Source organism: Pantherophis guttatus, chromosome 5 (genome assembly GCF_059756535.1).
Source record: "Pantherophis guttatus breed Tessera chromosome 5, ASM5975653v1, whole genome shotgun sequence".
NCBI classification, from domain to species: Eukaryota; Metazoa; Chordata; class Lepidosauria; order Squamata; family Colubridae; genus Pantherophis; species Pantherophis guttatus.
In genome coordinates, this window is record NC_142067.1 from 10,799,954 (window position 1) to 10,823,415 (window position 23,462).

The 23,462-nt window shown below is 44.4% G+C and overlaps 1 protein-coding gene across 1 annotated transcript in view; it reads left to right on the forward strand.

The window, feature by feature from the left end:
- Positions 1-6,340: 6,340 nt before the first annotated feature.
- Positions 6,341-23,462, forward strand: part of LOC117660097 (Putative N-acetylated-alpha-linked acidic dipeptidase) — a 42,371-nt gene continuing 25,249 nt past the window's right edge. The window contains exons 1-8 of the mRNA XM_060686203.2: positions 6,341-6,942; positions 9,611-9,722; positions 10,962-11,148; positions 13,708-13,809; positions 15,097-15,222; positions 16,045-16,231; positions 19,550-19,643; positions 21,072-21,170. Coding sequence (XP_060542186.2) covers positions 6,813-6,942; positions 9,611-9,722; positions 10,962-11,148; positions 13,708-13,809; positions 15,097-15,222; positions 16,045-16,231; positions 19,550-19,643; positions 21,072-21,170 — 1,037 coding nt within the window. The 5' untranslated portion in view covers positions 6,341-6,812. The remainder of the gene's footprint in view (positions 6,943-9,610; positions 9,723-10,961; positions 11,149-13,707; positions 13,810-15,096; positions 15,223-16,044; positions 16,232-19,549; positions 19,644-21,071; positions 21,171-23,462) is intronic.

The window sequence follows — 23,462 nt, forward strand, 5'->3', positions numbered from 1 at the left end:
GATAGGATAGGATACGACAGGATAGGATAGGATAGGATAGGATAGGATAGAATGCAGAAAAAATACAGAATAAAATAGAATGCAGAAAACTGCAGAATAGAATTAGTATCTCCGTAGATAAGTTCTTGGACTGTTTCTTCCTTGGAGAATAGAATGGAATGGAATGGAATGGAATGGAATGGAATGGAATGGAATGGAATGGAATGGAATGGAATGTAGGGTAGGGTAGAATGCAGAAAAAATACAGAATAGAATAGAATAGAATGCAGAAAAAATACAGAATAGAATAGAATAGAATGCAGAAAACTGCAGAATAGAATTAGAATAGAATAGAATAGAATAGAATAGAATAGAATAGAATAGAATAGAATAGAATAGAATAGAATAGAATAGAATAGAATAGAACAGAACAGAACAGAACAGAACAGAACAGACCTTGGAAGTTGTTTAGTCCAGCCCTCTGCTGAAGCAGGAGAACCTATACCACTTCAGATAAGTGACTGTCTAAACCAGGGGTGTGAAACTCGATTTCATTGAGGGCCGCATCTTGGTTGTCTTTGTCCTCAAAACACAACTTGGGGGGGAGAACATGGCCATGGTGGGCGTGACATGGGACTCATGTCGGGGGCCCCCGTGATGGCCAAGTGCTAAGGCAGGACTTCCCTGAGACATTCCCTCACTCTCATAATAATCTTCTTCCTTCCTTCCTTCCTTCCTTCCTTCCTTCCTTCCTTCCTTCCTTCCTTCCTTCCTTCCTTCCTTCCTCCCTCCCTCCCTCCCCCCTTTTTCCTCCTTTCTTCTTCCTTCCCCTCTTTCCTTATTTTTCCTTCCTTGCTCTCTTCCTACCTTTCCTTCTTTTCTTTTGTCTTTCCTCTTTTCCTTTCTCCTTTCAAATGCAGAAGGGGAAACATTTCTCCTTTTCTTTTGTTTTTTAAAATTTGTTTTGATAGTCCTTTTCCAGCGAAAACGTAACAAAGGGTGATCACATGACCTCAGGGCACTGCAACCATCGTAAATAACGTCCAATGGTCACTGAACAAACTGTTGTTAAGTCGAGGAGTACTTGTAGTCTCTTTAACAAGCTTCCATTGGAGGGGAGGGTGGAGTATTTCGGTTTGAAATTGTACCTTACCAGAACATTAGGGGGAACTGGTGCACTGGTAGCTTTTCCCAAAAAAAAACCAAAAACCCACAGCCTTCTTCTCATTTCAGTGGAGCCTGCCAGGGAGAATAGGTCCACCATCACTCGTCCATTGGCGAAAAAATATTGGGCAAAGATAAAAGAGTGGTTGGAGGCGGGGTGGATTCCACTTACCTTTACTATCGATTCGCAGTGGGAGCGCGCATGCACACTTCTGCTCGTGCGCAGATCATCTGTGATGATGTCGTGGTGGGTAGGCAGAGCCTCCCGCCAGTTTTACTACCGGTTCTATAGAACCGGACCGAACCAGGAGCAACCCACCACTGATTGGAGGAGATAATAGTGCAACAAATAGACCTAAAACCAGAACTATTTTTATTAGGCCTACTAACGGGGAAATACAATAAAATAATTCAATATTTAATGTTACATAACATTAATATAACGGCGGCTAGAATTACGTATGTACAAAATTGGAAAAAACGGAAGTATACCTACAGAGGAAACGGTAATAAAGAAAATATTAGAATGTGCCGAAATGGATAGGTTAACGATGGAAATTAAAGACAAAGGAGAAACAGAGTATGACTTAATATGGGACCTATGGTACAATTGATATTTAATGTGCAGTAGGCATGTATATAAAATGTATTGATTATATGAATATGTAACAAACAAAATGTATATGTTTCTAGTTGGCTGAAAGACAAATTGGATATTACTAAAAATGGCGGTATTGGAAAGCTGCAAAAGTGTAACTAAGATTTAAAGATGTAAACGTTGAATAAAAACAATTTTAAAAAAATAAATAAAGACAAAGGAGAAACAGAGTATGACTTAATATGGTACAGTTGGCTAGATAATAGATGCAAAGGTTAGAAAATTAATGATGAAAGACGATCGACAAACTAGAAACAAATACAGGTATAAAGCTATATAGAAGAATACGCATTTTTTTAAAAAAAATTGATTTATATGCTGCCCTTCTCCGGAGACTCAGGGCGGCTTACAATGCGCTAAGCAATAGCCTTCATCCTTTTGTATATTTATTTATACAAAGTCAGCTTATTGCCCCCACAACTGGGTCCTCAATTTACCCACCTTAGAAAGGATGGAAGGCTGAGTCAACCTTGAGCCTTGGCGAGATTGGAACCTGCAGTAATTGCAGGCAGCTGTTCTTAATAACAGGGTGCTTTAGACCACTGTACTACCAAGGCTCTGTATTGCAAGCAATATTATTATTAGACTGTACATAACTACAAATGAAAATATATAGAGTGATAAATGTATAGAGAATTATGTTACAACTATGGAAACAATAGATATAAGTAGGTTATATAATATCAAGTTTCTTTTTTTTTTTTTGCCTACGGACTGTACTGTATGAATAACAGAAAAATGGTCGTAATTAGGATGTATAACCATCGTGTATATTTAAAAAGCTGCTGATACAACCAGTATATCGCTGTTGCAAAATTGAAATTGTGATGTAAAATGAAAGGAAATGTACAATAAAAATATTTTTTTAAAAAAGAGAGAGAGAATAGGTCCGCCATCAAAAGGGTCATGTACAATCCAGCAGTTTTGTGGAGAGAGATCCACAAACGGAGAGAGATCCACAAAAGGAGAGAAATTGGTGCAAAGGAAGGTGGGAGGTAGCAGATGGAATACACTCAAGAAAGCCCGTAGCCCATCCTAATGAGATTATTATTGCAGAGAAAGGAAACGGTGCAATGAGAGAAGGGAGACATTTTCTGCTAACCCAGTAAATCTCCAGCAGAAGCCTGGCACTTAATTTTTATTACCGGCTGCACCAGATAGTTGGAGAAATATGCTCTCTTTTATTACGAATTTGGGAAAGCGGGAAGAGAAAAAAAAAAAGGGTGTGTGGAATGATCACGGAAGGCTGCCACGGTTGTGAGTTCAAATTCACAGTTTACCAGCCCTGGTCTTCTGACCAAACTGAAAAGACACCCGATAAACATTGCTCTCTAAATTAGTGGTGGGTTTCAAAAATTTTTACTATTGGTTCTGTGGGTGTGGCTTGGTGGGCGTGGCAGGGGAAGGATACTGTAAAATCTCCATTCCCACCCCACTCTGGGGGAAGGTTACTGCAAAATCCCCATTTCCTCCCAATCAGCTGGGACTTGGGAGGCAGAGAATAGATGGGGGCGGAGCCAGCCAGAATTTTTACTACCGGTTCTCCGAACTACTCAAAATTTCCGCTACCGTTTCTCCAGAACTGGTCAGAACCTGCTGAAACCCACCTCTGCTCTAAATGCTAAAGAAAGAGGGAGAACCCAAATCCTTGCAGATATTGAAGGTGTCCTCTGCAGCCTTTTAAAACAACCAAGTCAGTGTAGGGATTTTCTTCTCCGCTGGAATTCTTAGAGGCACAAAAAGGATGCCACAAGGTTCTGTAAATTAACTGCTGAAATCCAATTTTTTTTTTTAAAAAAAAAAATAAACATCAAAAGAATAAAATGCTAAACCAAATTTAAAAACCTAGAATAACATAGAGTGGACATGAACACTTATGATAAACTGTAAACGGAAGTTAAGTCACCATGAAAATGAGATGTTTGCAAAAAGCTTCTGGAATGACCAGTAGAGATAAAATCAGAAAAGAAATAGCTAGATCCATTCTCCAAAGAAGGGGGTGTTTTTAAGATGAAAGCTGATCTAAATAGCAGCGTAAGTGCAGAGGGCTAGCATATAAACCCAGATTTCACTTGTTTCTGCCCCATGGAAAGACCTGCAAAGATGAGTGGAACCGAATTCAAGCATATAAAAGCATGCGTGTAGAGAAAGATTCTCTCAAAACTTGGCTAATATTCTCTGGATATGACTTCATGATACACCTGTCACACAGTGGTTGATGTTCATTCTAAAGGAAGGAAGACGTGGTTGGGACTCACCCAAAGAGAGTATGATGGATAGAGAGCCACAAGGTTGTCTGTGAAGGACACCCATGAGTTTGTCCATGAAGGACATACGTGAGATTGTCTGTAATGGATCTCCATGAGATTGTCTGTAATGGACTTCCATAAGATTGTCTGTGAAGGACCTCCTTGAGGTTGTCTGTGAAGGACCTCCATGAGTTGTCCATGAAATCCCTTAGGACAGTGATGGCTAACCTTTTTGCCGTCGTGTGCCAAAAGTGGGGGGAGCACAGGGAGGTCGCCCACGTGCATGCCCACACCCATAATTCAATGCGCCCACCACCATGCATGCCCCCCCCTTTTAGCACGTGATGGCACGGTGGGCCCAGTAGGTCTGTTTTTTACCCTCCCCAAGCTCCAGAGGCTTTCTAGGAGCCTGGGGAGGGCGAAAACGGCCTTCTCCCCACCCCGAGGCCCTCCGGAGGCCAGAAACAGCCCATTTCCCAACTTCTGGTGGGACCAGAAGGCCCAAAAATCAGCTGGCCAGCGCATGCATGCATGCTGGAGCTGAGCTACAGCAATGCTTGTGTGCCCACTGATATGGCTTGGTGTGCCACCTGTGGCACCCATGCCATAGGTTCGCCATCACGGCCTTAGGAGTTACTTTTTCATGCTAGCTCTTTCCCAGCATCTCATGCTTTAGATATGTCATGATATCATCTCAGAATGTACGAATATTCTCTGGCACAAGGCCTCGTTAGTGAAGGGAGGGCGTTTTATCAGGTTCGCCTTATTCGCCAGTTGCGTCCCTTTCTGGATCGGGATTCGTTAAATACGGTCACTCATGCCCTCGTCACTTCCCGCCTGGACTACTGCAATACTCTCTACATGGGGCTCCCCTTGAGCACCCGGAGGCTCCAGCTGGTCCAGAATGCGGCCGCGCAGGTGGTTATGGGAGCGATGGGATGCTCCCATATGACCCCCATCCTGCACGAGCTGCACTGGCTCCCGGTGGTCTTCCAGGTGCGCTTCAAGGTTTTGGTTACCACCTTTAGAGCACTCCAAGATTCAAACTTATTTTGGGGGAAACACGGCAGAATACAAAATATGAAACATTCCTCTCGTCTAGACTGGCTTGTTGGCTATTCCCTATCAAGTACAAACAGGTCTGCATTTTTATTCTCAACTCACCTGTTCACATCGCTAGCTGATTTACAAGTAGATCTGAACCACAAATCTTAAGTGCGAGAAGCAAGCAAGCAAGCAAGCAAGCAAGCAGAGAAATAACACCTGAAAAGAAAACTAGATGAAACATTTAAGGAGGGGCGATTTTCCACTGTGCATCTCCCTTCTTTGAAAAATATTCAGACAGGAGAATAGTGCAATCTGGATCAGTATTTTTAGCAAGATTTGGGGAAAGTCTCGTTCTTCTGTTTGGAGATGTGTCACACAGATGTACCACAGCAATTTGTTTTTGAAGCTACCCTGTTGCTCCTGCCATTTATGGTAGCAAAATCAAAAGGGGTCTGATCTCACCTTTTTCCATTAACAAATTCCAATGCCATTTTAATATATTTCTAATTATTATTTAATTAAAATTTGTCAGAAAATGCACTGCCAGACTCCTTAAATTTATCAGATTAAGGGATCTCCTGCTATGCTGTTTATATGGTACATCCCTGCCATCTACTGGTAAATTGCGATATTGTACAAAAGTGAAAATACTGCTGTCTACTGTAAGAAGGGAATGGGAATAGAATAGAATAGAATAGAATAGAATAGAATAGAATAGAATAGAATAGAATAGAACAGAATAGAATAGAATAGAATAGAATAGAATAGAATAGAATACCCAGTTCCTTCCTTCCTTGCTTCCCTCCCTCCCTTTCTTTTTTCTCTTTCTTTCTTTCTCTCTCTCTCTCTCTCCCTTCCTTCCCTCCTCTTCCTGCTCCTTTTCCTTCTGTCCTTCCTTCCTTCTTTCCTTCCTTCCTTCCTTACCTCCCTCCCTCCCTCTTTCTTTCTTTCTTTCTCTTTCTTTCTCTCTCTCTCTCCCTTGCTTCCTTCCTCTTCCTGCTCCTTTTCCTTCTGTCCTTCCTTCCTTTCTTTCTTTCTTCCTTCTTTCCTTCCTTCCTTCCTTCTTTCCCTCCTTCCTTCCCTCCCTCCCTCTTTCTTTCTTTCTTTCTTTCTTTCTTTCTTTCTTTCTTTCTTTCTTTCTTTCTTTCTTTCTTTCTTTCTTTCTTTCTTTCTCTTTCTCTCTCTCTCCTTTCCTCCCTCCCTCCCTTCCTTCCTTCCTCCTCCTCCTTTTCCTTCCTTCCCTCCCTCCCTCCCTCCCTCGGTCCATCTGTCTGTGTGTCTATCTTTCTTTGCCATGCCCCCCTCCCCCCAATTTCTCCTTGAGAAACATTATTTTACTACTGAGGGAAGTATTGGATTACTTGAAAATAATGTGCTTTAGGGGAAAAAAGCCATTTTGGGGAGTTGCAAGTGGTAAAACACGGAGACCCAAAAAGTCACTCTTTGCATCGCTCTAAAAGAAGCTCTTCTGAAACGAAGCAGCGACGGAGTCAGGCCGACAACTTTGGCTGCGGATCAAGACTGGTGTCCAGCCTGGAACTTTTTTCCTTCTGGAGGTTGATTTCTCTTTTAAGGAGCCTGCAGGAGGAGCCAAGATCTGGGGAAAGAAAGCAGAGTAGACTTTGTCCTCGGCCCTTCCATAATAGCCTGTGAGCCTGTGTGGCTGTTTGCAAGAAGCCTGGAAAAAATTAGCCAAATCGACAGCTCTGGAAAGAATGTGGACCAGTTTGAGAACAAGCATCGAACCCACCTACCGAAGGGACAGAGGCTGTGGGCCCCGGATCCGATTCTGGGTGCTGGCAGTGGGAATAGCTGTCATCTTGTTTCTTCTGGGATTTTTAATCGGTAGGACTGAGGCTGCACAATATTGTCGTTCTCCCGCTCCCGATGAGAAAAGGACTTGTAGAAAAACCATTCTCTCTCTCCCTCCCTCCCCCCTCTCTCCCCCTCCCTCTCTCCCTCCCTCTCTCTCTCTCATCTGTCACTCATTACGGAAAGGGAAATTGCATTCACGTGCTTGGGAAATGTTTCCACAGCTTGTTAGGAGTGGGTTGGAAAGGATCCAAATTACTTTCAGTTTCTCTGAAAGACAGAAGTATTCGTGTTTAGGAAATGACAGTATTTGGGAAAGTTTGGGAATCCTTTGTGCAATCATTAATGATCCTGGTGGATAACATTTTTTTTTCTTTTAAGCCAAATTAAGAAAGAAAGAGAGAGGGTGGGGGAGCGGAGAAAGAAGGAAAGAAAGAAAGATCATAGATCAGGCTGCTGAAGCATTATAGGGAGACTTCGACTTAAGATCAGAACTGGGAGCAGAATTCTTGACGCTAAGGATGTCAGTTGTTAAATGAGTCACGCCTGGTTTTTATGACCATTTTTTTGGGCTTCGGCTGTAGCTGTTAAGTAACTCATGCAGTCGTTATGCAAATCCAGCTTCCCCCTTGACTTTGCTTGTCTGAAACAGCCCTGGGAATTGTTATAATGACAGTCACACAACTCCATTGTGCAGCAAACATCGTAAAGGGGTTGCCAAATGCTTAAATTTTGATAGAGTTACTCTTTGGATGCTGCCACGGTCGTAAGTGGGAGGGACATTTATAAGTCAGCTTTTAAAGTGCCGTTATAACTTTGTAGGGTCACTAAATGAAGGGTTGTAAATGGAGGATGACGTGTATTCTACAATTAAATCAATGAAACTCTTTCAAACTAGTTTGCAGCCAGTATAATAACCCCAAATCAAAAAGACTGTGTTATCTTTAGGGGAGATGGGCAGCATAGAAATTTAATAAATACAAATTAATGAATGGAAAGAAGGAAGGAAGGAAGAAAAGAAAGAGAAAGAGAGAGAGAAAGAAAGAAAGAAAGAAAGAAAGAAAGAAAGAAAGAAAGAAAGAAAGAAAGAAAGAAAGAACAATTAATGCAGAAATATATAGGAACTAGACAAAGAATTACCAAAAATTATACAGTGTCTAGGCTGCTATCTATACTTATTTTGGCTGTTTGTATTGTTTTTTTTACTGTTTTAAAATGTCTTATTTGTAATTTTTTTTTTTTTTAATCGTTAGTCACCCAGAGTGCCCTGGAAATAGCAAAGGACCGGCCCACAGTTCTCTGCCAGCGAAAATGGAGCTCAGTTTTGCTGGCAGAGGGCTAGCAAAAGAAACTAAAAACAAAACAAAAGGAGAAATGTTTCCCCTTTTGCATTTGAGCAGGCAAGAAGGGACAGGAAAGGGGAAAAGGAAAGAGGAAAGACAAAGAAAAAGAAGGGAAAATGGGAAGAGAGCAAGGATGGAAAAAGAAGGAAAGAGGGAAAGGAAGAAGAAAGAAGAATGAAGAGGGAGGGAAAAAGAGGAAAAGGAAGGAAGGAAGGGTGGAAGGAAGGAAGGAAGGATGGAAGGAAGGAAGGAAAGAAGGGTGGAAGGAAGGAAGGAAGGAAGGAAGGAAGGAAGGAAGGAGATTATAATGAGAGTGAGGGAGGGTCTGAGGGAATTTGTGTTAGCACTTGGCCAACACAAATTCGAGCCTGAGTGGCGTAGGAGGCTAATGCCTCCTAAGGCAGCATTTAACATCCAGCTGCCTGCAATTACTGCGAGTTCAATTCTCACCAGGCTCAAGGTCGACTCAGCCTTCCATCCTTTCTAAGGTGGGTAAATTGAGGACCCAGTTTGTGGGGGCAATAAGCTGACTTTGTATAAATATACAAAAGTATGAAGGCTATTGCTTAACGCACTGTAAGCTGCCCTGAGTCTCCGGAGAAGGGCGGCATATAAATCAAATTAAAAAACAAAACAAAAACACAGATGCCCCCAACATGAATGACGTCAAGCTGGCCACGCCCCCTGGCCACGCCCCCCCCGGCCACGCAATGAATTCTAGTTTGACACCGCTGGCTTAGTCTGTTGTGTACAATCATACCAATTGATTATAGGTAGTCCTTGACTTACAACATTTTGTTTTAGCCCTCAAAGTTACAGCGGCACTGAAAAAAATGTAACTTTTGACCATTTTTCACGTTTACAACCCTTGCAGCAACAACGGTCGCATGATCCAAATTCAGACGCTTGGCAACTGACTCATATTTATGACGGTTGCAGTGTCTCGGGGTCATGCCATCACTTTTGGCGGCCTTCTGGCAAGCAAAGTCAACGGAGAAAACAGATTCACTTAAGATCCAGGTTATTAACTTAAGAACTGCACTGATTCACCGAACAACTGTAGTAAGAAAAGTCATAAAATAAGGCAACGCTCATTTAACCGTGTCACTTAGCAACAGAAATTTGAGGCTCAATGGTAGTCCTAATTTGAGGACTAGCTGTACTGCAGTTTATGGTTCATGAAAAAAGTGAAGGGTGTGAGCTAATTCCACCCCCAGATTAATTGCGTTAACGCAACTGGGGTACCTTTGGTAGTGAGGAGGTGACCCTTGTCTGAAGAATTGCAAAATTTGGGGCATGTGAAAATTTACCTCTTGGCTTTTCATGTCATAAGAAATCGGTTTGATCTTACTTTTCAGGTTGGCTGGCGAATAAACATGCCCATCAGTTGCCGAGGACAGATGTCCACGAGAAGATGATGGAGGCCTTCATGAAGGAAATGAAAGCAGAAAGCATCAAGCAATTTCTTTAGTAAGCTAAATGGGGACCATATGGCAGCCTTTGCAAAGGTTTTGGAAATAGATAGCAATGAGATAGAGAAATAGCTATTTTTATATATAAGAGAGACTCAGGGCGGCTTACAATGCGTTAAGCAATAGCCTTCATATTTTTGTATATTTTATACAAAGTCAGCTTATTGCCCCCACAAACCGGGTCCTCATTTTACCCACCTTAGAAAGGATGGAAGGCTGAGTCGACCTTGAGCCTGGTGAGAATTGAACTCGCAGTAATTGCAGGCAGCTGGATGTTAAATGCTGACTTAGTAGGAGGCATTAGCCTCCTACGCCACTCAGGCTCTTAACGTACACAAACAAACAAACACACACAAACACACACAGTAGCACACATCTTCCTCAGCTTTGTACTGGGATGATAGGAGCCTCTAGATTTAAAACACATCTGGAAGGGAGCAAGCTGGAAACCAATGTATGAGACTTAATTTCCCAAATTCAGAATTTGATTGTGCAAATTGCTCCATCCCAAGCCCTCCTTCCTTCCTTCCTTCCTTCCTTCCTTCCTTCCTTCCTTCCTTCCTTCCTTCCTTCCTTCCTCCCTCCCTCCCTCCCTCCCTCCCTCCCTCCCTTCCTTCATTTTTTCAGAAAAAATGGGCTAAAAAAAGCCTCAAAAACTGGCCAAAAAAGCCCCAAAAATGGGCCAAAAAAGCCTTGAAAATGGGATTTAAAAATCCTCAAAAATCGACTGAAAAAGCCCCAAAAATGGGCCACAAAAAGTCTCAAATACGGGCTGAAAAAAGCCTCAAAATCAGACCAAAAAAAGCAGGTGGCATGCAGTGCTCTCTCTGTGGGCATGCGAGCTGTTGCCCCAGTTCAGCTCAGCCACACATGTGTGCACCTTTCGCCAACCAGCTGGTCATTGGGTCTCTGCCCTGGTGGGGTGTGTGCAGGGGGCCACGCATGCATGTGTGGGGGTGGGGCATGCATGCATGCATGGGGGCGCCTGCAGGGTCCACACACGCATGCGTGGGGGGTGGGCGCAGGGGGCAGCCTGCATGCACGGGGGCAGGATGCATGCACAAGGGCTGTGTGCACATTGCATTTTGGGGGTTCGGGCACACGCACGCATTCACACATGCACATGTGCACTTTGGGCACTCGGTCCGGAAAAGGTTAGCCATCACTGGTCTACGCAAATATAAAGAAAAGTTTGTTTTCTACTATCAAGTCAATAACGCCATCTCCTTTCTTCTAGCAATTTCACCCAGCAGCCTCACTTGGCAGGCACACAGGAGAATCTGCACCTAGCTGAACAGATACAAGCGAATTGGAAGGCATTTGGCCTAGACTCGGTCCAACTGGTTCCTTATGATGTTCTGCTTTCCTACCCCAATGAGACGAGTCCTAATTATATCTCACTCATCGATGAGCGTGGCCAAGAGGTAAAGGAGAAGAGGTGGATTATGTATACAGATGTTCTGATTTAGGCTCCCTTAACAAGCAGGAGGCAGAAATAACTGGCAAAACCTCTTTTATTTACACGACTGTGAATTACGTTCATTCACAGTCAACAAGGTTTGTCCAAACAGTTTTTCAAAGGAATATTTCTCAACACACCTTATCTCGTTTGGCAAGCTGCCACGTAATTTGTTTCCAACCGCAGTACAAGGCCAAACTTGGAACAGAGTCTCTCTGAGTCACGGAATGAATAAATGGTTTCCTGCAAAAGCCCACTCCCTGTTTGCTCCTCTTTTATTTCCTATAGGAGGGGTCAATTATCTCTATGTTGTGGTTTTACTCCCGAGTCGACCCTGCTTTCTTAATTGTTCTTGTCTTCTGGCAGCTCTGTGCATAAGCACACCGGGAATGGGCTCCAGCTCTTCCTCTGCCTTGCTGCTGTCTAGCTCCCGCTCTGCCTCCGACACAGAGCCCTTGTCTGAGCTTTCCCCAGCCCCCAGGACTGGTCCAAGTTCCTCCCCAACCTCTTCACTGTCTGACTCTGCTGCTGGTTCTGCCGGCCACCGGTGGGCCACAACAACAGAGTAGATTTCACAACCTCATACACTAGGCCAGGAGTGTCAAACTCAATTTAATTGATGGCCGCATCAGAGTTGTGGTTGATTTGGGGGGGGGGGCAGGCGTGGTCGACTGGGTGGGCATGGCCAACTGAGTGCCATTCCCCAAACTGCGGGCATGTTTCCTCTTTGTGTTGGGTAGACCGGGCTGAAGCCACGCGGGCCTGATGTTTCCGCTTTGCACTCGGTAGACCAGACTGAAGCGACATGGGCCAGCCCCTTACACTTTCCAGGACAGCCCTGCGGGTCAGATCCAACCACATTGCAGGCTGTGTCTGGCCTGTGGGCCTTGTGTTTGACACCCCTGCGCTAAGCTAACATGGAGTTGTATAGAGCAGAGGTCCCCAACCCCCGATAGGTGGACCAGTACTGGGCCACGGCATGCCAGAAACCAGGCTGTGCAAACAAGTGAAGCCCCATTTGCAGGAAGCAGGCAGCACATGAAGCCACGCCCCCTCCAGTCCACAGAAAACCTGTTGTGGCCCATACGTGGCCTGTGCAGCTAGTAGCTGATTCAGACAGCGAGGAGGCTGGTGTGGTGTTGCGCCAGCAGCCTGTGCAGCTGGCACTTGAGTTGGACAATGAGGAGGCTGGAGAAGATGTGGTGCCAGAGGCGGGGATTCAACCAGGGCCTTCAGAACCTCCAGAAGCTCCCTTAAGTGAAGAGGACGAAGAGGCGGAGCCTCTTCTCGATGCACAGGTGCGCAGAGCTGCCAAAAGGCAGGAGTGGCTCCTCAGGAGGAGGTCTCCTCGAGAGTAAGGCTTGGGGCTAATTGGCCACTCCCTTAGCCTATTTAAGGAGGAATGCCGACTGAAGCAATTTGCAGGGAACAACTTTGTTCATATACCTTTGTGTCTTGTCTAGCTTATCTTATCAGCTTCCTGCAAATTGCTTCTGGGCATTCTGCCAACCATAGTAAGCGTTCAGTTATTATTCTTTGAATTCTTGGCGGCTGTTAATGCAAGTAATTAACAGCTGTTATTGTAAAAGACTGGTTTATTTAGTAAACTAAGGTTTGAACTAAGGTTTGTGTGTACTGCATTCTTTGGAGTCCGTAGCTGGGGCAGAACAAAACCCTTTCTCCACAGAATCAGTCCCTGTTGCCCGAAAGGTTGAGGGTCACTGGTATAGAATGATTCTTTGACCATAATTGGGACTAGGAATTCCATTGCTAAGTGATGTGGACGTTAAATAAGTGATCACATGACCAGACCCAACTTTGCAACTGTTTTTATCTTGGCCGTTGAGCAAACCACCACAGACATTAAGCAAATTATGCAGTTTCTAAGTAAATCATGTGGTCCTTAAATCAATTTGTCTTCCTCCACTTTGCTCATCAGAAGATGGCTGGGAAGGTCTCAACTTATGATCATGTGACTTAAGGATGCTGCAAATATTGTAAATGGGAGCCAGTTGCTAAGTGCCCAAATTACAATCAGGCGACTGTAGGGGTGTTGTGACAATTATAAATGCAAAGACGGGTTGTAAGTAAATTTTTTTCAGCACCATGGTAACTCTGATCTTCAATGAATGGTCATAAATTGAGAACTACCTGTAGTTCAAAATTAATTATGTTGTGCAAATCACTCCATTGCCTTAATGCAGGGTAATGCAGCCGTGCTGGCTGAAGAATTATGGGAGTTGAAGTCCACAAGTCTTAAAATGGTGATGTTTGGAGACCTTTGCCTTAATCGTTACATGAAGCCATCACACAGAGATTATTTGGGCATTGTATGCTAGACAAACACAGCCATTGTTTATAGAGTTTAGTTAAATTGGCTTCAATTTGGTGGACCCTTGGCAAATGCCCCCTTTGTTTCTTAAATGAATTTCCATCCCCTCCCTCAACCCACACCCAAGTTGGATAAATCAGATGTTGCTTTTATGTGCCATTTTCCCCCTCTTGTGGCTTTTTTACTATCTAGATTTTCAACACATCTCTATCTGAGCCTGTTCCTGCAGGATATGAGACTGTTGAAGACATTGTTCCACCCTATAGTGCTTTCTCAGCCCAGGGTGAGCCAGAGGTAAGAATTAAAAGGCATTGTGGCTGCATTTAGATCTGCAAAGTTTTATGTTATATGTCTGTGGAGATTCTCAATCATCCAGACCAGGGGTGAAATGCTCCTGGTTCGGACTGGATCACCCGATCCGGTAGTGATGGCAGCGGGTGGTTCGGAGAACCAGTAGCAAAAATCCCTGCCCACCCCACCCCCATGCCCAGCTGAGCCACGCAATCATCAGAAGCTTTTTTTATATTTTTAAAAACATTTTTTCTGCAACCTCTTCAGCCGAAAAAATGCTTTTAAAAGTAAAAAAAAAAAAGCCTCTGATGATCGCGCGGCTCAGCTGGGATCGTCAGAGGCTTTTAAAAGCATAGGTTGTAGAAAAAATGCTTTTAAAAGCCTCTGACGATCCCAGTTGAGTTGCCTGATCGTCAGAGACTTTTAAAAGCATTTTTTTACACTCTCTTCGGCCGAAGAGGTTGTAGAAAAAATGGTTTTAAAAGGTAAAAAAAAAAAAAGTTGGCCACGCCCACCCAGGCACATTACCCCACCACCACCACCACCAAGCCACGCCCACAGAACCGGTAGTAACAAATTTTACATTTCACCACTGATCCAGACCAGAGGTTGTATTCCGCCGGTTTGGACCGGTTCGGGCAAATTGGTAGCGGTGATTGTGGGTGGGCCCGGGCCCACCCCCGCCCACCTTGGCTCCAAGTCAGGCTATTTAGGCACATTTTCAAGGCTGGGTGCATCCGTGGACAGCGTATGTGCATGTGTGAAACAAGCGTGCACGCTGGGGGCAAATTGGTGGTAAAGGTAAGTGAAACCCAGGCTTGGGATGGAGCTGAATTGGGGCGATGACTCGTGTGCCATCAGAGAGAGTGCTGGGTGCCACCTCTGGCACGTATGCCATAGGTTTGCCATCATGGACTAATAATGTCTCATCCAAGTATTAACCAGGTTCAGCCCTGAGACAGTAAGTGGTCTCTAATTCGAAATTAACCAAACTCAGCACTACTTAGCTTCTGAGTGGCAAATGGATAGAGTTAACAATGTTTTTCTTATTTGCAGTTATTAGAAAGTTTTAAAGCAGACAAAAGGGGTTTGTGGTTTTGAACATTGCAAGACCGAATTTTGAAATGGCATTGTGTTCAAATGATGAATGTGTAATGGCTAAAACGTATAAACTTTTTACTGAAATTTGAAACGGACAAACAAATGAAGGAAAGCATAGCTGAGTGGGTGCACTTTGGAACTTCCCCGCTTCCATCTTTATGTGTCGTTAACACACCTTTTGTATTCCAGGGAGATTTGGTGTATGTGAATTATGGCAGGATAGAGGATTTCCACAGATTAGAGCGAGAGATGGGAATTAATTGTTCCGGGAAAATTGTCATTGTAAGATATGGGAAGATCTTCAGAGGAAATAAGGTAAGAGGTTATGAGGTTTGCTTTTCAGGGGGATGCTTATGAGAAACCGAAAAACGATGAGGGGGTGGGAGGCTAAAACATATGAAAAACGGTTGCAAGAATTAGTTAAATCTAATTTGATGAAAAGAAGGACTAGGGGAGACATGATGGCAGTGTTCTGATATCTCAGGGGCTGCCACAAAGAAGAGGGAGTCAAGCTATTCTCCAAAGCACCTGAGGGCAGGACAAGAAGCAATGGGTGGAAACTAATCAAAAAGAGAAGCAACTTAGAACTAAGGAGAAATTTCCTTACAATTAGAACAATTAATCAATGGAACAGCTTGCCTCCAGAAGTTGTGAATGCTCCAACACTGGAAGTTTTTAAAAAGAGATTGGACAATCATTTGTCTACAATGGTAGAGGGTTTCCTGCCTAAGCAAGGGGTTGGACTAGAAGACCTCCAAGGTCCCTTCCAACTCTGTTATTCTGTTCTATTGTATAACATCAGAGCCGCAATAGCACAGTGGTGAGAGTGCAGTACTGCAGGCTAATTCTGCTGCCTGCCGGCTGCCTGCAGTTTGGCAGTTCGAATCTCACCAGGCTCAAGGTTGATTCAGCCTTCCATCCTTCCGAGGTGGGTAAAATGAGGACCCAGATTGTTAGGGGAAATAGGCTGAGTTTGTAAAACGCTTAGAGAGGGCTGTAAAAGCACTGTAAAGCAGTATATACTGTAAGTCTAAGTGCTAATGCTATTGCTATTCTACTAGTCAAACTATGGATTTTTTTTTTTTTTTTAGCTATGTAAATAAAATTATATAGTTCACCAATCCTGTTTATCTTTAGGTTAAGAATGCTTACCTGGCTGGAGCCAAAGGCATCATTTTATACTCGGACCCTGCTGATTCTTGTGCTCCTGGAGTCCAGTCTTACCCAGATGGCTGGAATCTGCCAGGAGGTGGAGCCCAACGTGGCAACATCCTCCTTCTGGATGGTGCTGGGGATCCTCTCACTCCAGGATATCCAGCTAAAGGTGACCAGAGAAGAGACCTTCTAGGGGATGCATGCAGTGGTGGGAGTCAAATAATTTAGCAACCGGTTCTCTGCCCTTATGGTGGGCATGGCCATGGTGGGCATGGCCAGGGGTTATGACAGGCAGCACTAAGTCTCCTGCACCCCCCTAGGAGCGAAAATGGGCCGCAGGTGGAACGCGCCCCCCTGTGCCCCGTTTTGGGCTTAATAGGCCTCCCAGCAGCCCCCTGGGAGCAAAAATGGCCCTAGGAAGCCTCCCTGAAGCCTTCTGAGAACAAAACCAAGCTGCAGGGGGACACACTGCCTTCCTGCGCCCCATTTTGGGCCTAGGAGGCCTCCCTGCAGTTACCTGGGAGCCAAAATGGGGTGTGTGGGGACTGCTGGAAGGGGTGGGATGGGAAGGGGTGGGGCCAGCAAACAATTTAACTAGTGGTTCACCCGAACCGGTCCGAACCGGATGAATCCCTCCACTGGATGCATTCTAAAAGAGGCACGACTTGAGGTTCAGATACTTGTGAGAACAGTGTCCTAAGAAAATAGCATTTGATTGTGTTTTTTATTTGTTGAATAGATACAATTGAGACAGGAATTGGACAACTAGCTGCAGACATCTTGCCGGGGCCAACTAGCTGTTGGACAATGCCATATTTATTGCGTTGAGTTGGGATAAGTCAACCAATAAATGTTATCCACCACTGTTTCTTCGACATTATTTCTTCGACATTGCCAAAACAGAAATAATGTTACCAAAACAGTGATGGATAACATTTATTGTGTAGCATTATCCCACATGGAATTGTCCCATGGTGAGTTGTCCCCCACCACGTGGGCCACAGCGAGCTGTCCCATGATGAGTTGACTGTGACAGGATGGCCATGACGGTTTGACTGTGGAGAGATGGCTGTGGTGAGATGGCTGAGGCAGTAAGACACTGAGCTTGTCGATCAAAAGGTCGGCAGTTCAGTGGTTCGAATCCCTAGTGCTGCATAACAGAGTAAGCTCCGGTTACTTGTCCCAGCTTCTGCCAACCTAGCAGTTCGAAAGCACGTAAAAACTGCAAGTAGAAAAATAGGGACCACCTTTGGTGGGAAGGTAACAGCACTCCGTGCGCCTTTGGCATTTAGTCATGCCAGCCACATGACCACAGAGACGTCTTCGGGCAGTGCTGGTTCTCTTTGGCTTTGAAACGGAGATGAGCACCGCCCCCTAGAGTCAGGAATGACTAGCACATATGTGCGAGAGGAACCTTTACCGTTACCTTTAATATGAAGAGTAATGGTTAAGGATAAGAGTGTGTGAACCAATTCACATATTCAGGTTATGCTGGGTGGTCGCAGCCCCACTCATGAGATCATTGTTGCAGTGCTTGCGGCCCCATTTGCACAAGTGTCATCATGGGCAATTGTGGTCCCACTCACACGAGCCTCGTTGTGGCTGCTTACAGTCCCACATGTACCTGCCCCTACCACAAAATCATTTCCTCTTTTCCCCTCCCCCAGCTCCAGGCTGCCAACCCAAAAAGATTGGGGAACTCTCTCCTAGAGGAAGATAAGGGCAAATTGTGTCATATTGTGTTGTTGAGAACACCATGTGGATTTGTCCATGTAGTCACTGTCACCAAATCCCCTGTCTCAAGGATTGCCATTTTGCTTCAGAAACTTCAGAAATGTGGCTTTTCAGTTCCATTGTTGGTAGAGGTCTTAAGCATCTGAACCAGGGGTGAAATTCAGCAGGTTCTGACAAGTTCTGGAGAACCGGTAGCGGAAATTTTGAGTAGTTCAACGAACCGGGAAATACCACTTCTGGCTGGCCCCAGAGTGGGGTGGAAATGGAGATTTTGCAGTATCCTTTCCCTGTCACACCCACCAAGCCATACCATGCCCACCAAACCACGGCCACAGAACCAGTAGTAAAAATTTTGGGATTTCACCACTGATCTGAACTGCTCTTTTAAATTATGTTTCTGAAGTTCCTGCATACCTCAGTCCAGAGGTGGGTTTCAGCAGGTTCCGACCTGCTAGTGGAGAACCGCTAGCGGAAATTTTGAGTACTTCAGAGAACCGGTAGTAAAAATTCTGACTGGTCCCACCCCAGGGGTGGGTTCTAAATTTTTTTACTACCGGTTCTGTGGGCATGGCTTATTTTGTGGGTGTGGCTTGATGGTCATGTGACAATTCTTTAGGATTTAGCAGAGGTACTAGTCTACCAGGCTTTTAACTGCTTGCAGAGCTGTACTGGTCTACCCATTTGTTTCTGGAGGCACCGGTCTACTCATTCGTTTTTGGAGGCACTGGTCTACCCATTTGTTTCTGGAGGCACTGGTCTACTCATTCGTTTTTGGAGGCACTGGTCTACCCATTTGTTTCTGGAGGCACCGGTCTACTCATTCATTTTTGGAGGCACTGGTCTACCCATTTGTTTCTGGAGGCACCGGTCTACTCATTCGTTTTTGGAGGCACTGGTCTACCCATTTGTTTCTGGAGGCACCGGTCTACTCATTCGTTTTTGGAGGCACTGGTCTACCCATTTGTTTCTGGAGGCATTGGTCTACTCATTCATTTTTGGAGGCACCAGTCTACCCATTTGTTTTTGGAGGCACCGGTCTACTCATTTGTTTTTGGAGGCACCGGTCTACCACCACACTGCCTTTTAACACTGATCAGCTGTAGGGCGGCTCTTTGAAGCCCGGCGGCAAGAGTTTAAACAGTTTTTTTCCTTCTAGCCGATCAGCTGGGACTTGGGAGGCAGCAATAGATTGGGGGTGGGGCCAAATAAAAGGTAAGAATAACGCGAGGGGTGGGTGGGGTGGGCGGGAGGGCCTAGCTCCCAAACAAAGAGAACCGGTTCGTTGACGTCATATCGTCACCACTACCAGTTCGGCTGAACCGGGCTGAACCGGGCCAAACCGGGAGGAATCCACCACTGCCCCACCCCCATCTATTCTCTGCCTCCCAAGTCCCAGCTGATCGGGAGGAAATGGGGATTTTACAGTAACCTTCCCCTGGAGTGGGGAGGGAATGGAGATTTTACAGTATCCTTCCCTGCCACGCCCACCAAGCCACACCCACCAAGCCATGCCACGCCCACCAAGCCACACCCACAGAACCGGTAGTAAAAATATTTGAAATCCACCACTGCCTCAGTCCCTGGGATATGAGATATGGGGCAAGTCCACCCCACTGCAACCTATTGGGAGACAGACAAAAGATGACCTTGCAGTTATCCAGGCCTTCAACCAAGTATGGTTTCAAAGGGGACAATCAGCCTCCTGAATTGTCCTCAGTATACACTACAGTAATTGGTGCCTTTCTTACTCCAGAATATGCCTATCGCTTGAAGGAAGCTCAAAGTGCAGCAAACTTAAATATTCCTGTCCACCCCATTGGTTATCATGACGCTGAGAAGCTGCTAAAGTAAGTCCTAATGATACGAGCCTTATATCACTCTTGGTCAGTGGGCTGGGGAAGTCAGTTATAAATTCAAACTGTCACGATGCAACCAGCCATCAGTCGGGGTGCGACTTGAACTGCTGTAGGATGTAGGATGTAGAGAGAAGAGGACGGAAGGCAGTAGTAGATCGTTTTTTGAAGAAAACTCTCTGCATTGTAGTGAACCTTAATTTTGCAACACCTGCTTATAAAAGAGAGAAGTGAATATTCAGAAGAACACGCTGTACGAGGAGTTGGTTTTCTTCAGCTTTAGCCTTATCCTTATTTATATATGTCGGCAGTATATAAATGAATATATTGATTGATTGATTCACTGACTGATTGACTGATTGATTGACTGGTTCATTCGTTCGTTCATTCATTCATTCATTCATTCATTTATTCTCCCACCTTATTATATGCAATTCTTCTAAGCAATGTTAGACTTCTATCTATCTGTCTATCTTTCAATCTATATCTATCTATCTATCTGTTCTGCCCCAGTTCTGGATTTCCGAGGATATTGACATACACCAACAGTCCTTATGAAATTTATTAAGTAACAAGAATAAACAAGACCGGCAAAGGTTGGCAACCAGCCCAGAAAACAAGATATGATAAACCAAAATACTCTGATAATAATACAAGTTGTTTCCAGCAAGAACGCACTAGCTGCGTTCGACTTAAATAGGCTAAGGGAATGGCCAATTATCCTCAAGCCCTACTCTCGGGTAGACCTCCTCCTCCTGAGTAGCCACTCCTGCCTTTTGGCAGCCCTGCGTGCCCGAGCATTGAGGAGAGGCTCCTCCACTTCACTCTCTCCACTGGAAGGAGCCTCTGGAGGTTCTGAAGGCCCTGGCTGAGTCTCTGCCTCTGGCACCACATCCTCTTCGGCCTCCTCACTCTCTGACGGAGTGCTGGCTGTGCAGGCTGCTGGTGCGACACCACACCAGCCTCCTCTTCATCGGGATCAGCCACGATCTATGCAGGCCGCTGGCGGGCCACAACTCACTCTATCTATCTATCTATCTATCTATCTATCTATCTATCTATCTATCTATCTACTCTTTCTCTCTCTCTCTCTCTCTCTCTCTGCCTGCCTGCCTGCCTATCTATCTATCATCTACCTACCTACCTACCTACCTACCTACCTACCTACCTACTTACCTACCTATCATCCATCCATATCTATCTATCTATCTATCTATCTATCTATCTATCTATCTATCTATCTATCTATCTATCTGAAGCATTAAGGGGATGAGAGTTCAAAATCCCCTCCCCATTTCAAATTCAGTGTCAGCAAGAATATATTTTCTTTTCTTGGAAAGTGGAAGAATACTTTTTCTTTTAAATTCCAAGTCAACCTGTTTCCTGAAGTAAGAGGGTTGTAACTTTTCTTGCTTCCAACAGGGAAATGGGAGGGGCTCCTGCACCCGATGACAGTTGGAAGGGGCAGCTTTCCGTGCCCTATAACGTGGGACCTGGCTTTACAGAAACTTCTTCAAAAAGGTGAGAACAAGTTTCATGGAAACTCTGGTAAAACCTGTTTAAGAAGTAAATAATAAATAAAATAAAAGGGTGAGGAGAAAAAAAACACACACTCTCTTTTAGAATGGGATAGGTCGAGAGGTAACTGATGACTGCTAGTTGACAAACCCTCTCTCTCATGAAATGAAGTGAAGCAGCTGCTTGGAGTAATTCAGGTAATCCTTGCTTAGTGTCCATTTGAATTATGACCTCCTCCAGCCCCAAAATTTTGTATGAAATGAAAGTTTATGTCAGAGAACTCATGACTGACAGAGACATGGTAACAAGGTCAGCCAATGAATAGGCATAGCAACTGGGACAGCCAATGGAGACTGTTTGGAAACTGAAACAGTATTTGCTGGAGACAGCTAGGAGCCTGGGCGTGGCTTAGGCTTAGTTTAACTGACCTATATAGAGGAGGTTCTCTTTTTCTGTATTAAGCTCTGAGTTGCAAACTACTGTATTTTTCGAAGTATAAGACGCACCTTTTTCCCCCAAAAAAGAGGGTGAAAATCTGGGTGTGTCTTATATTCTGAATGTAGCCCCACCCAGCTTCTCAAACGGAGGTTTCAGAGGCTGAAAAGAGCATCAGAAAAGAAGCTTCAGAAAAAAAGCCCCCAAACAGAGCTTCAGAAAAGAAGCCCCCAAACAGAGCTTCAGAGGCTTTTTTTCTGAAGCTCTGTTTCGGAGGCTTTCAGAGGCAGGAAAAAAAGTTTTTTTCTGAAATGGAGTTTCAGAAGTTTCAGAGGCAGAAAAAAAAGCCAAAAAAAAAAAAAAAAGGCACAGAGCTCATAACCAAGGAACCTGTTGCTAAAATTCACCTCTGGGAACAGCTGATTGTGGGTATTCCGGGAGGCCGATCCACCTGCCAATCAGCTTTTTTCTTATTTTCCTCCCCAAAAACTAAGGTGCATCTTATACTCTGAAAAATACGGTAGTCTGTCTGCTGAATTGAAACTGAAACTTGTCTCTATTGTTGTCTCTTCTGCCTGTGTTTTTCGCCTGTAACTCTCTACCCCTTGGAAGAATCTGCTGTTGGTATTGTATGTGTTATTATGTATATAAAGAGAAGTTAATGAATCCTGCTGAATCAGTTATCTGTGTGTGCTTTCTGGATGTGATTTCTGCAAAAAACTCTGACACTGTACGGCCTGGTTTTTACTGGCAATCTTCCTGAAGGAGTTTCATCATGTGCATCCCTCAGAAAAGAACGCAAAAAACCAGCAGCTGTAACTGTTTTTATTAGGGATGATACCAGAAAAAAATGATAAGAGAAGTACCATATTTTTCAGAGTATAAGACCCACCTACCTTTTTTGGTGAGGAAAAGAAGAAAAAGAAATCTTCTGCCTCTGAGCAATTTTGTCTTGTTGCAGCAAACAGCAAACAGCCTGCTTTACTTTTATTTTTATTTTCAGCATAGCTTGATTAGCACAAGGAAAAATAAATCTCCAGCAGTTTACCTCTTTGCAGCAAGCAGCAGAGGCCTGCACAAAACAGCTGAGAGCAAATCAGTTGAGAGTCCAATCAACTTGTGCTAATTAGGCTGTGCTGAAGCTGAAAGGAGCTGTTTGCTTACAAGGAGGTAACTGCTGCGAGGCAGAGGCCAAAGGGTGGGGTCAGTGGGTGGGCGGCCCTACATTTGGTGTATAAGATGCACCTAAATTTTCACCCCCTTTTAGGGGGTAAAAAGGTGCATCCTTTATACTCCGAAAAATACGGTATGTATTTAGTATTAGATATTTTAACAGCAGCGAGGATTATCTTCGCACAATATTGGAAAGATGAAGAAACACCTCAAGTTGAAGAGATAATTAAGAAGATATGAGACTGTGCAGAAATGGACAGGCTTACATTGAAAATCATACAGAAAGAAGACACGGAATATTGTCAGACTTGGAATTTATTTCATCAGTGGTTGGAAAAAAGGGGTGGAGAGTAAGAATGGCATTTGTATTGTTAAGCAAATTAAATACCCAGACAACACGATGTTGATTAAGCACTAAGGAATGTAATTATAGAAAATTAATAAAATTTATTAAAAAAAGAAAAAGAAAAAAAACAGCAGCCTCAGGTTGCCATATTTGATTGTATGCCTATGAGTGGTACAATGAAGTGTAGTCAGTAGTGAGATTCAGCTGGTTCGGGACGATTCAGCTGAAACGGTTGTTAAATTGCTGGCTGGCCCCTCCTCTCCCCACCCCTTCCAGGAGTCCCCACGCACCCCGTTTTGGCTCCCAAATAAGTGCAGGGAGGCCTACAAGGCCCAACACGG